Genomic DNA, 15,030 nt, shown 5'->3' with positions numbered 1-15,030 from the left:
TTGATAAATTTCATTAACTCTTGGCAACAATGTAATAATGCTACTTTTAAAGGAAATATGTATTATACAATTATCTTTCTTACACATTAATTCGATATTTTTGTTAGAAAATAAAAAAAATAATATTTTAATTTTACTTTTATTATATATCAATAAAACAATATAGAGATTAACATAGAAATTTATTAATCTTTCATAGATAGTTTTTCAAATTTTCTAAATAATTATATGTATATATACTATTAATTATATAAATATATATATATATATTTCATAGATATGTAATTTAAATTAATTATAAGTTGACAGTTAAATGATTATGTTTCTGTCATATTCAACTTTCGATTTAACTTTCAATCGGTTAATCTCAGGGTCGTATAAAAATCTTTTTAGATCTATTAAATTATTCATATTATAGTTTATATCAAATTACTATACGTGAAATAAAATAGTCATAATATAAATGTTTCATATTTTATAGAGTTATAACATAAAAAAAAATTTGTATATAATAAATGCAATATTAGAAGTCAGTTTTAATATTTCAAAAGGAGAAATATTATTTATTGAAAACGTTCTTTTATTTTGTAAAATTGAAAAGTTCTTATAATATTTCGTTTATAATAAAACAAACTGTTTTATTAAATAAGACGATGTTATACATACTTCTAAAAGAATTAAATCTTTTTAAAGAAACATTGACTAGGTACTGCCCTGGAGAAAGCAGTAGAAGTAAGTGGTACTAGTAGCGCCAATAGTGTGAAGTCTCTGATAAACAAACTCAAGAATCTAAAGGGAAGAACATCTTGAAATAATAGTGTTTTTAGTGCACAATATTCATTGTTAAGCACTAAATCTAAGTGATCTTGAATAAGTGCAAATACCAAAGAGGAAATTAAAAATAAGATAGTAAAATGGGTAGTACGGATAAAGCTGTAATTACAGGTTTCATATGCAGACTCTGCAGTAAAATGAACCGTTTCGTGATCCACATTTACGGTGAAGAGGGTGAAAGAATGAAACTCGCAGAAAAGATCAATGCTTATCTCCCAATTACGGTAAGAATATATATTTATTTTTATAAATTTTGTTTACTTCTTTTCTAATCAATTTATTTGTCATGGAAGTTAATGTAAAATCCTATTATTAAAACATTTTTCTCTATATAATAGAATGATATTGTACATAGATACATTTTGTTCCACATTAAAATGACAGCATGAGTAGTAATAATTTTATACCACAATGAATTTATATTATATTTATTTTCAATAAAAAAAAACTTTGTATCAGTATTGCCTATGTTGTATATATAGAGAAATCTATATCATAGCGAATTCTTCTATACTTGCATTTGGAACGTGTTAAATATATATAACATATATAGGGCACCTTTAAAAAAAATCAAACTTTCTAATTTTTTATTATATTATTGATTTAATAATTTGTTAAAAAATTGCTTGAAATGTACACGATTATTGTTATTGCATATATTTTGTATACAGGTAAATATGAATGATCCGCTACCCAAAACTGCATGTCTACATTGTATTGAACGATTGGAAGCACACCACGAACTAATGAAACAGTTCATGTTTGCTAGGCGGAGGTTACCTACTGAAAATAAAACCTCAGCAGTGGCATCTTCTTCTACAGCAACTATTGATGCTGCACCAACGTCTAGCCCTCCTCCATGTTGACATGTACAATCATGATAATCCCTTTTTTTTTGCAACACTGAGTATCTCTTGAGTTTTATCCATATCATTTCCTCGCAAAATCGTTATTAAGGTATAAAACTGTTAGGTAAAAGGTGTGAATTAAGTAGAACAATTTAATATCTTCATATAATCTACTTGAAAAGAAATTTTTAATAGGATAGCCAAATATTGTCTTAGTAGACTGAAATTTGTAATATTGCAAAATTTGTTAATTACTTTTCAGTATCCCAAATGTTATACTTCGATACTTTAGATGCAATTATTATTTGACAACAAAAATAATTTTTTATTTATGTGCTATATATATTAAACCTTTTATTAGGTACAATTATATTGTATAAAGTAGACTTTGGGTTGATGATCATATAATCTAATAACTTCTAAGAAGAAATTATATCTTGGATAGTATCTTTTGTGAAAACATAATAATATTTAAATACTTTAATGGATGTTTTATTCTATACTATCATACTTTAAAAAAATTATCATAGTATCTTTAATAATTTCATATATATATGAATGTTTATACATTTATTTTATAATAAATTATTTCTTCAGAATATTACACAAAAACTGTTGAGTCAATAGAAATGTAGAAATTTGTATACTTATATGCTTATTTCATAATAATCTATAATAATTGAAAAATAGTAAAATTCATGAAAAGTAACACATCTTCCATTAAAACAAAAATGAAGAAAAATATCAATAAATCGGTCATTTAAAATAGTGATGGGACACGTATTGCAATCATTGTATATTTACATTATATACATCGTATTATTCAATCCCACTGATTTTTAAAAATCAGCAGATGAATGTTATATAAAAGCATTACATCTGCAGAGATATGCATATAAAAAAATATTTGTATATTATGTTAACATAATATTATGTATTTTTATGTAATATTTTTAAAGAGTTTTAATATTCCTTTTTCTCTCTAAGCAATGATATAATAAACAATCTTTACAAAATTTAACTGCGCACTTATTATGTCAGTTGTTTTGTATTATCAAATATTTCATTAATAAAATATATATTTGTGTAAGCAGTATAAATAATAAGGGAAACGATCTTCACATAATTTTTGTATGATAAGATTTATTTGTTAACAATGTATGCTAACACAATTAAATGTTATGTGGAACAATATTAATGAATCGCGTCACAATACACATTGTGCTTTCTATATGTATTATTTCACATATAACGTTGTATAATTTACAAGGAAGATAAGTGTTTTTATAGTAGGTAAGGATGTAATCATCACTTAATTTTTACTTATTGTACTTGGTATAATATAGAAACAATTTAAATTTAAGTATTTGTTTAATAATTTTTACATAATATCAAATAATTTTAGAGAAGTAGATCAATATAATTCAATTTAATCCAAATTTTATTTAACTTGATTAATTCATTGTGTTTACGCAGGAAAATGGATAATTAAATATTTAAAATTTGATTTAGGAAATCTGTTAATATCAACATTATATTAATAATTAATAAATTAATTGTAATAATTTTTTTCATTTAATATATAAATTATGTGCAGGAATAACAATTTTAATTCTACATATAATACAAAAACTTTTTTTCTTCGATAAGAATTGATCGATATCAATGATTATAATGTAATAAAGATAATTCATTTGATTAAATAATGCTGTAAATGTTTTTGACAATGTATGGCTCAAAATATATGCAGATAACATTATTAATACAGTAAATAAAAAAAACAAAAAAGGATTCATTTCCACAAAATTAACAAAATTTCTGGAACATTTTCAAGATGGTAATTATTGATACAATGAAATAAATAATGGCCTAATGATTTAAAAGTAATCTTTGTAATTTTTCATATAATATATCTTATACTATTCCATGCACAATAAAACATTCCCCTTTCATGATAGTAAAGTTATATTTACATACACATATGGCAGAAATACTACATACACAGTTTAAAGAATGTCTGATACTGTACAATATAGTATACAGGTATAACACAGTAGAATTGCAATCGAAAATTTTATATTAGACAAAGACATAAGTAAATAATGACTATATTTTTCATTTAATTTTACTATTTGGTTTATATAACATTGTTTCTCATGTATATAATAGTCCAACAAGTAAAGGCAAAATGTGTTCTTGTGTACCAATAATAGGGATCTATATTTATATTATAATATTTATGATATATTATTTTTTAATATCAAAGTGTCTGTGTGTGTGTGTGTGTTTAGCATTAATTTTTTCAGAATAAACGATATTAACATAATATATTTATAATTATTTGTTAAATTAGAGATCTCTCTTGGTTCTGGCAAATGCAAATATTAAAACGAAAACAAAATTAATAATCATATTTTTTCACAAATTTGACCAAGTACATAAAACTCTACATAAGCAATGACATACATCCTTCCTTATTAAGTTAAACATATAGCAAATATTACTGCAAGATTTCTGAAACCATTTGACAGTAATGTGTAAACTCCTGTGCGATAAACAACTACATACTATAAACTGACTTATAAGTATACTCAATGCAAGCGATGTAAACTATGTACAAAGATTCAGAGAGTCTAACTCCCCACTTTCTTTCTATTTTCCCCAATCAGTGTGATCATTTCATCATTAAATATGTCCACAACTGATTTCTTATAAAAAATATATACTATATATCTATATAAAATTTCATTCTCTTTTCAGCCAACATGTTTCATACAAATTTAGCCCCATTCAAGGTTATTTGATTTGTGGTTCTGAGCTTACATAAGCTTAATCTTCGTTTTTTAATACATGAGGATACTTATATACTCAAATAAAAATATAAATGTGAGTATGTGCATTTTTAACCAATCATAAACAGTGACAATAAAGCTATAAATGACTAAAGTACAATGATAGTTACCAATTTTTCGTTTAGGAAATAAAAATTTTAGAGCTCATAGATATGTTGAGCTGCATTCATGACAAACTCTTAAAAAATTAAAAAAAAATCATAAACATTAACTATATACTGTTGACATCCCGGTTTAAACAAAATACATGTACAATTTTTGTGTAAATACAAACAAATATTTTTATATCTTTATAAATAATATAAGATATTTATTCTCCTAAAATATATACATAATTTAAAATAATACATATCTCCCTTTGTCTAATATTGAAAATTATGCTGTACTTCATAAGTGTTGGCGATGCATACTTTCACTTATGTCTTGTAATTGTACAGCCGTACATTGCTTGGAATACGTTATTCATTATTATTCATTTAATGCATCAAGAATAACATCAAATTGTAATACATCTATTAAATAAAAAATTTAGATTGTACAAATTCTATTCCTGTTAAATATAATGTACATAGTTATATGCCAATAATGATATTACAAATTCTATTTACATTTTCTTCGCCATGAGACACAGCGCTTGTACTTATGAGATTAGAGGCATTTAATCGTCCTGAAAACAGCTCAACCACAATGGCACAAACACTGGACTCAAAAGCAAGATTTAATTTGCTAAGGAGAAACGTACCTCATATACATAAATGTATCCCCATACATCTTTATGTTCAAATTAGTAATGATTATTTTTAGATTATTTTTAAATAATAACACATTTGTGTGATATTTGTACTTCTCCTTTGAAATAATTAAATAACCAATCAAAAGAAAAATATTAATTAACAGCCCTATCGTGTGCTTGTTAAAAAAGTGTACAACAGAATGTATGTGTCAATATATATACCGTTTTTTAAATGTTATTTTATATCTAATCTTACATCTATATCTACAGTTTATATTAGTGGGGAAAGTTACCTAAGCAGTCCTAGGTAGACAGGTAAAAATTGTCATGAAATTTGCCGTGATTGCAGAGTGCCCATACTATAATCTTTGATCTTGTATGTGTATGTATACATGCATGCATGGATGCTTACATACACATTTATAAAAGACTTTAGTACATGGAGATATGCAGGTTGCTGTCAAACACAGCCCATCACGAACATGCTTGTTGCATCTCCGCTTTAGCTGCCTTTGTAGCTGAAAAGAATATATATGAACTATTTGCATAAATATTTGTCTTTTAAAAATAAAACTGTTTCATATTATTTATATCACTTACCTTCCCGTTCTCTTCTTCGTAATTTCTTTTTACGTCTCTCTATAGCAGCAAGTTCAACCTTTACAGCATTATATGTTTGGCGTAGTTCTGCTAATTTTTGTTGCAATACAGCTATCCTTTGGCTTCCATCCAATTCTGGACCTGTAATAAAATAATACATGAGATTTATATTTAACGTAAATTGCAGAAAGAATCTTATTATTTTTAATTTACCTAATTCCACATAGAAGTTGTATTTCACCTGTCTAGGTGATCTTGATGAGTAATTATTGAGATCTGTGACACTATTAATATTTGTGTGATTTGTAGATGTTGGGTTCACTAAACATAAATTAGATCCTTCGCTTGTATCATCACTATCACTTCCAGCACCATGTCTGGTATGTCGGCCACTTTGTCTGCCAGTTTTTTTAGGAGGATTACTCCCACATTCCGAATGTTTTCTATTTCTCTTTCGTTTCTTCGGACTTTGAGCGTCTTCCACAGATCGTTTTGCTATAGGAGGTTTTAATGCTCTATCTGCTGAATTTCGTTCTGAATTTGGTAATATATCATCTTCACTAAATCCTTGTCCCTTGCCAGCACTATCATTATCTGCTTCTGAACTATCTCGATTCAATTTCATATTATCTTCAGAGATTGGCGAGGAACCACCAGTTCTTTCCTCCCTAGGAGATCCAGAGATGTTCGAAATACTTGAATCTGGTGTTGTAGGAGGAGTATTATCCATTACAGGCGCTGCATCATTGCTTTCCCTTCTTTGTGCAGGCATAAGAGCTGGTAGATGTTGATGTTGTACTTGTTGCCGTAACCCAAGCGTAGGATTTTGTTGTATTGGTAATGCAGATGGAATTGATGTTTCAACAGGCTTTGGCAATGCCATACTAAGAGTAGCAACGGTATTACTAGTTGTGCTTTCACCAGAAGTTGGAGCACTTGCAAAAGGCATTTCCATTAAAACTATATTATTTTCATTAGTTTCAGCTTGTGGAGGTGAGCATGAAGGGCCTGCATTATCTTCCTCTATATTTTCAATAGCAGGAGCAGGTGAGCCAGGAATTTCTTCTTCGCAAAGTAAAGAATTAATTGTTTCACCTTCTTCATCTGTCTTAGCAATAGATATTGATTCTGATTTAAAATCAGGAATACATTCCTGTTGTTGAGGATTCAAATTTTGTACAGGTTTTGGTGTTTGCGTTTTTGGATATCGTTCTTGGTTATCTTGAAATTTATCTAATTCTACTTTCAATTTAGTATCAAAGTTTGATATAGGATCTTTTATATCTTGAGGTTCTTCATTGTCAATTACAAGTCTCTGTTCAGAATCGCTACTATCTGTTGAATCTACGATTTCTTGATTTACGACTTTCTTCCGCTTATCTTTTTCTCTTTCTTTTAAATCTTCTTCCTTAATATCTTCTTCTTTTATTATACTGCATCCTGTATTATCTTCATTCTTCCAATCATCATCTTTACTATCTTGTATTTTTCTTTGCTCAGTAACAATTTTTATTTCTGTAAATTTCTTTAGTTCGCATTCCTTCTTTAATTTTAATTGTTGAAGTTCTTCTTCTTTTTGCTTAATAACTACACGCATTACTTCTCTTCTTTGCTCTTCTTCTTTCACTAAAGTATCTTCTTCTCGTTTTTTATTATCTATTTCATGTTTGGAAGTAACCTGATCTTCCTTATTCTTATGCAAGACACTAGCATCTACTTTTTTGGTAACTTCTTTATTAATTTTTCGTATAGATTCAGGAACTTCATCTTCTTTTGGAGTTTCTTTTGTTTTATTTCTAAAAGCCATTGCAGCAGCTGATAGTTTTTCTTCTATTGTAGATGTGGCTGGAAGTCTTGCACTTATGGGAGCAGGTGTAACTACAACTGGTGATAAAATTGGCTGAATATTTAAAAGTTTGGCATCGAGTGTTCTTAATTCTGGAGATTGTCTAGATATAGGTGATGACTTTGCATTTTGTTTTTGTTCCAAAGCTCCTCCTGATTTATTCACAATAACTGATGTTAAATCGTCTCTTATTGGTTCAGGTTGAGTATTGGTTGTTTCCTTATCTAAATCAATTGTGTCAGTTAAATCAGACGCTGTAAACATTTCTTGATGATAAGTAAATAAACTTTCTTGTTCAGTTTCAGAAACTTCTGTTTCTGATATTATCAAACGATCTTCAGAGTCATCATGGGTACCATCATCGTCACCTGGTAAATCACTAAACAGAAGATCTATACTGTTAACTACTTTTCCAGCTTCTTCCAAAGTTGGTGATGGCTTATTGTGATTAAATGATGATGGAGGTACACAAAGTTTATCAAATGCTTCTTCACATGTTATATTTGTTGGTTGTAATGGCTTATTAAGGGATATTGTATCGTTAGAATCATCAGTTCGTTTACTAAATAATTTTCTGGTTTTCTTACGAGAATCATTGTCTGAATCAGATTTTGTATCTTTGGTTATTGGGCTTGTAACTGCTTTTTGTTTTTTCTTCGGACTTTTAGGTTCTTCTTCGAACATTCTTTTCTTCACTTTATCTTTATCCACATTTGTATCTCTTTTATTTCTAACTTCAAATTCAAAAGGTTCTGGTTCTTTAAATTCGTAAATATCTTCAGTATTATCTATAGGTTTTGGATCTGGAATGTTTTCTGTTTTTATTACTTCTACACTTTTCTCTATTTTCGAAGGAATTAAAGTAGACACATTTTCCTTTTCTTCTGTTTTAATACCATCTTCAGGATCTGGTTCAACTCGAACTAATTCTAATTTAACTGCTTTATCAAATCCTTTTAATTCAGATCTTATTTGATTCAGATCAAAATCTCTACCTTTTGGTTGTTCTTCATCACTATCAGGTTCAGATTTAACACCTTGTACCTTACCAAGTGTTCTTCTCAATCGACGACCTCTACGAGGTTCTTCTACATTATCTTTATCATCCTCTCCTTCACTAATATCATCAGTTTTAATTCTATCTTCTCGGTTTCTAACATCTCTTCGTTTTCTTTCCTCTGTTCCCTTTGATCTTGTTTTTGCTTGATCTGGTTCAGTAGTATCAGATTCATATGTTTCACTGTCTTCAGTTTCTGATGGAATTGATATGTCTGTATGACCTGATGTTCTTCTAGTACGTCTACGAGGTTCTATTCCAGGAAGATCTACGTTTTTGTTTGTTCTAGTTTGTCTGTTATTAGCTGGTGTTGCAGGACTTTTTGTTCTAGAACTGGTACTTGTTACTGATAATGGTGTGGTTGACCTAATGGGCTGTGTTATTTCTTTGTCCTTTTCTTTCTCTTCTTTTTTTATTTCTTTTGAGGATGTAGATGTAGTACTAGTTACAGGAACCACACTTTGTGCTCTACGACGATTTTGAGATGTATTTGGAGCGCCATTACCATTACTTTTTGAAGATTTATTGACATTACCAGAAATATTTGTACTAGGTGTTTGAGGACGGGGTGTGACTTTAATACGTTTTACTCTACCCTGAGCCTGAGTAAAATTTTGAGCAATTCTCGACGGCTTGATCCACTCGTCATATCTTGTATTCCACCCAGTATAATGTACAAGATACATTGGTTCTGTACCATCTTTTTCCATATCAATAATCTTCGCTTCATATGTAACTTTAGATTCGTGCGTTGGTCCATAATAAACTTTTAATCTATCACCTAATTCCACCGGGCCTTTATAACAAGGTGCTGATTCTGCTGGTTGTTCATCATTCCTTGATTTTTCAACTTCATACTCTTTACGTTTCCTACCACGTCGTTTTAATTCCTCATCTGTTAAACGTCTTTGCTTTGTCAAAGCTCTTCTTTCAGATTCTCTGGATGGGGTTCGTGTCTCCCTTGCCTCAGAAGCTTTATTTTTCACTGTATCATCCTTAGATTTAGATCTTGTTTTAGCAGCCTCTTCTTCTTTAACTTTTTCATCTTTTTTATCTTGTTTTTTAATTTCATTTTTTTTCTTTTCTACAATTTTTTTTTTTATGTCGTCTTTACTTTTTGACTTAGCTCTACTTGGTAATGATGCAATTTGAGGAGAAATTTTTGGAGATTTCTCACTACTAGAAGTTTCTGGATCTGCTTCAACATTTATATCACTTTCTTGTCCACTTCCAACTTCTTCTAAATCATCTTTCTTCTTTAACTTTGATTCATCTTCTTTTAACTGTTCCTTTTTTATTTCTTTTTTATCTTTCTTCTCATCTTCTTGTGATTTTTTCTCATCTTCCTCTTTCTCATTCTTTGGTACTGGAGCCGGTGGTGGAATAGGAGTATTTCTGTCTTTATCTCTAATCAGACTTCTGCCAGGACGTTGTTTCCGTGTACTACCTCTTGGATGGTTCACCATAGTACAACCTAACTTTCTATAAAAATCTTCAAAAGAATGTAAAAATTTTTTATATGCTTGTTTCACCAAATTGTGCGTAGATGGTGAATTTTGCATTGAAAAGCTTAAACGACGTGTTATCGATTTCCATTGATTTTGATTTGTAACACGATTGTAACCACCTAATTTGTAAACTGCTCGAAATAATCTATATAAATCTATGTCTTCAGTACCAATCATTGGACAATTATTTATTGGTGTTCCTCTATCATCCATAAATTTATACAATTGTGCCACAAAATGATCTTTTTCCTCACGTGGTTCATCATCTGAACTCTATAAAAATATATTATATGTTATATATTATACTATATATACTACAAATTTTAAATAGTATAAATAAGTAATTAAATACAACACTCACATCGGAGTCCAATTCTCTATCAGAATCACTATTACCGCTAGAAACAGAATTCCCAAATAAAGAATCTCTATCCCAATGTGGTGGCAATTCATTTTTTTCTAGAAATAACAATGCTTTTTCAACTGCGACTTTCAATGTACTGTTTTCAACTTTATTGACCAATTCCTTAGTAAATTCAGTTGCTTCCTTTTTCGGCACTGTATAGCTATAAATGTGAGAAATATAATAATAATAATAATAACAATAATAATAATAATAATAATAATAATAATAATAATAATAATAAAAATAAAAATAAAAAAATAATAATAAAAATAAAAATAAAAATAATAAAAATAAAAATAAAAATAAAAATAAAAATAAAAATAAAATAATAAAAATAAAAAAATAATAATAAAAATAAAAATAAAAAAAATAAAAATAATAATAATAATAATGACAATAATACACACACACACATACAGAGCGAGAGAGGAGGGAGGGGGAGGGGGAGGGGGGGAGGGGGGGAGAGAGAGAGAGAGAGAGAGAGAGAGAGAGAGAGAGAGAGAGAGAGAGAGAGAGAGAGAGAGAATGTTCCGGTAAAAGTGATACAACCAAGCAAGGAGTGATTCCTCATGAAAAAGTAAATGTATAATGTAGAGTACAGTTTTTACATATAAAGTTCCATTTTCGAAATAACTAACTTTTAAAATCTATTCAATACATTTGTACTTACTATTTAAAACAGACTGCAAGAACTATTTTCTAAAAGATTTCATTCTACTCTTACAATCACATGTCGATCATAATGATGGCGATTTGGATAGCGTTCTTGATACAAACGACTATCGTGAAAGCATTGCATGATGCTAAATAGAAGATCATGTCTACGTACTTTCGCGTAGTATATCTTAACGTCATTATGGATCAAAAGAGACAACTGTTATAGTACCATAGTAGCAACAAGAGGAAGCAGATAATAGCACTGCTTATGTTTATAAACACAAACTATACTTTACATTTTCGACTTATTTTTTCACAAGGAATCACTCCCTTGGTTGTATCAGTGTGCTGTAACACTTCGTATATATGTCATTCTATTGGCAAAATCATTTATCACTTTAAAACTCAATCGATTTTTTTAAATAAATAATTAAATAAATTGAAAGATAAATCATATGTTGTTACACTTAATTAATAAAAGAATTTAACTTGTTACTCAAAATTATCTTAACCCTCTATAGTGCATTGAAACTTTAAAGTCACATACTTACACATCAGTATTTTTAAGTCTTATTTTACTTTATCACCATAAGATACATTATCTTATGGTTATATTATTCTTTCATAATCAAAGAAGTTCGTGACAATTTGCAATTTCTACTTATCAAATCAGAATGCGTACTATTTAAATTTGTTTTGATAGATAGTGATTACTTCATGCGAATATTATACTGTTTTTTATTGTTTCATTATTTCAATAAGCAAAAAAGAGCTATATAATAATTAAAAAAGTTTATATAATAATTGTCTTTTCTTTCCATTACATTTATGTAATGAATTTGTTGCTATTTCCATATAATGTAGCTTTTGTATCACATCAAGCTTTAACAATAACATATAGACTTGAAATATACAAACCGAAACATTGAACAAAAAATTTGAAACGAGAAAAATAAGAAATATTAATAAAGATAAATAGTAAGACAACCAATACTATTTATTCAACGCAACCAATATTATTTATTCAACGTTGTATAAATAAAATGTGTATGTGCAAAGGGATGAAATAGCTTATTTGTTGATCTTTTCCGATAAGATCGGGCATTGTAAAATGTCAGGGTGTAAAGATGTTCCTAAAATAAAATGTTTCAAATATAATATCAAATTCCAAATGCAAATTGTTTTACAAACATCTATATATAAAATTAAATTACATGTATGTACAAATACAGTAGCCCATTGTGACTTCAAAGTAACAGGCCATTTCTTTTTTAAATAAAATATTAAAAAATTGTAAATTAATCGTCGATTCATATCCAAAGATTAATATTTGCTAATTTCATATTGTATAATTTTTTTCTTAATAGGAAAATTATTTAAAGATGGTTAAAAACTCTATTATTCAGTTTCAGATATTCTAAAATTGTCAACATGTTTTATTATTCTATTAAATAGGTACTACTTACTATCTTGCATCTTTGAATGAACGCACCAAGTAATCATCTCTTACTCTAATTCGTACGGTATCTTGAGCAGTAGGAGCTACTACTAATCCTGGAAACCAATTATCTTTTTTCTTCTTGTCTCCCAATTCAACACAAACAACTCGTCCAATTTCAGGTTCTGTTTCAACACCTTCCTTTCCTCCCATATTAGAAGCAGAATCACGATTTCCTCTTGGAGGACTATCTTCATCATCACTACTTTCATCTCTATAATACAAATCATAAAATAGTTCTATACATACATACATACATACATACATACATACATACATACATACATACATACATACATACATACATACATACACACATACACACACACACACACGCACGCACGCACGAACGTACGCACGCACGCACACACAACTGAGGTCTATTTTCTTAAAATTAAATGAAATATCATATACATGACACATCAATTATATGTATGCATGGTATATATGCTTGTTACTAAGCATAGAACTTTGCAATAACTTTTCTTGTTAAATCTTATCGAGCCTACATACTGAGCTTGCCTTGACCGTCTTCCTCTCCTTCCTCCTATAACAGGATTTCCAAAATGTTCAGGATGTGTTAAGGGAAGTTGGTCCAATGTTTCACTTTCTGCAAAATGTCGTCCACTCTTTAAACAAAGAGCAGTTCTTCTTAAAGTAGTAATATCTCCATCATCAAAAACTACAGTATATTGACTGCAGTCTTGTATTTTGGTAATGGTAGCTTCTACAAATTCTTTCTTATCACTATGTCTTGCTTCCACCGAGGCACCAACTCTTAAAGTCCCCCTTATCTGATCATCAGTAACTGTAGCGGTGCCTAATCCTTGTTTATAAGTTACTCGACATTTCACAGATCTTACTACCTTCCGAATCTTTGCTTCACAGAAGGCACCTTTGTACTTAGCACTAACCTCCGTACCTACTGACAGGTACGGCGGATCGTCCCCCTACAATAAATTATAGTTAATTTAAATACAGAATAACAATAAAATAATAATATTCATTTGAATATTACAATTGTTGGATTGTATAAAATAAATACATATATATGTATGCAGTTTGACATGTTATTAAATTCTCAATGACAATTATTGAAAATAAGACAATGTATAAAAACATCTAATAAGGCACGCTTTTGAAACTTTCCAAAATATATATAACGCTCGCGCGCGTATGCATATATACATGCACAAATGCTTGCGTCGTCAAGTATGCGCGCGCGCGCGCGCGCAAATATATACACACATTCTTCCGTCATAATTGGTTGAATTATCAAAAGCGGTAAAACAAATATTTCTAACATAAAGTAAACAAAAGAAAAAATAAGCGAAATATCGATCTCAATTGTCATTGTTTACGTCAACAATTATTTTTTTGTAGGAATTAGGAAGTAACTTCTTTTAACAAGAAGAAAGATACTTTACGTCGTGATCAACGAAAGTTTCTTGGGTGTATATATTTTTAGTCAAAAGATTATAATTTCATATCTTTAAGGTAGATTTATAATAAGAAAAAATACTACCATTCGTGACAGTTTACTACTTTCTCAAATATCGCAAAATAATTGTAACCTCGAAGAAGATACTGAGCTAAGACATATGTGGAGAAAGAAAGAAAGATATGAGGAATAAGATCGTAATTGTATAATCACGAAAAGTATTTCTAATCCTATCAGAAAAGCATGATGTAAAGAAGAGTTAAAAAAACGAAAAGAAGAAAAAGATAGATCGCAGTATATGCGATGTTCATACACTTGTCGTAACATGAAACTCTTTTCTCCCGCCTGTTTGCTTACCAGCATCTTCTAACGTTTTACAATCACCATGTAAACAATCTTTAACCACTGATATTCGCGGCACATTAAAAATAATTACGTATCCCGTTTTCACAGACGAGAATCATAAATGAAATTTAGTGTATGAGGAGTAGTTGATGACCCCCTTCAAGAAAGCAACACTTCACGGCACGAATGCGTACAAGCTCCCGTTCCCTGCCCATTTCCACCCCGACGCAACTTGTCAGCTATACTCGCTCCTTATTGGACGACACTTTTTTATCCGTGTGACAACAACTGAACGAAGGCATGAATTCGAATTTATTCTTAAGTTTAAATATTATGAATTATTTTATTAGATATATTCGCCCTTGATAAAAATAGAATTTTTTACAGCAATATTGAAATAAATAA

At 29.2% G+C, this 15,030-nt stretch overlaps 2 protein-coding genes across 4 annotated transcripts; one reads left to right on the top strand and one right to left on the bottom strand.

Moving 5' to 3' along the window:
• The first annotated feature begins 748 nt into the window (after positions 1–748).
• Positions 749–2,337, top strand: LOC118440142 (uncharacterized). Its single transcript, XM_035862738.2, has 2 exons — positions 749–1,058; positions 1,506–2,337. Exons 1-2 carry the CDS (start codon positions 915–917, stop codon positions 1,698–1,700), a joined length of 339 nt encoding a protein of 112 aa, XP_035718631.1. The 5' UTR covers positions 749–914; the 3' UTR covers positions 1,701–2,337.
• A 2,229-nt stretch (positions 2,338–4,566) lies between these two features.
• On the bottom strand, positions 4,567–14,859 carry htk (AT-rich interaction domain hat-trick). Of its 3 annotated transcripts, none has more exons than XM_035862725.2 (7): positions 14,638–14,859; positions 13,353–13,789; positions 12,808–13,053; positions 10,640–10,844; positions 6,081–10,551; positions 5,868–6,008; positions 4,567–5,785 (listed from the first exon to the last, which is right to left on the bottom strand). In XM_035862725.2, exons 1-7 carry the CDS (start codon positions 14,641–14,643, stop codon positions 5,742–5,744), a joined length of 5,550 nt encoding a protein of 1,849 aa, XP_035718618.2. In that variant the 5' UTR covers positions 14,644–14,859; the 3' UTR covers positions 4,567–5,741. The 3 variants fall into 3 exon arrangements, with proteins under 3 accessions (XP_035718618.2, XP_085517306.1, XP_085517305.1); XM_085661180.1 differs by lacking the exon at positions 14,638–14,859 and adding an exon at positions 13,858–14,510 and having other exon boundaries at positions 13,362–13,789; XM_085661179.1 differs by lacking the exon at positions 14,638–14,859 and adding an exon at positions 13,858–14,509.
• Positions 14,860–15,030: the final 171 nt, after the last annotated feature.

Source organism: Vespa mandarinia, chromosome 14 (assembly GCF_050613455.1).
Source record: "Vespa mandarinia isolate Hongniang chromosome 14, ASM5061345v1, whole genome shotgun sequence".
NCBI lineage: Eukaryota > Metazoa > Arthropoda > Insecta > Hymenoptera > Vespidae > Vespa > Vespa mandarinia.
The sequence above is the reverse complement of the archived record's forward strand: the minus strand, read 5'-3'. Positions and strand labels throughout refer to the sequence as shown.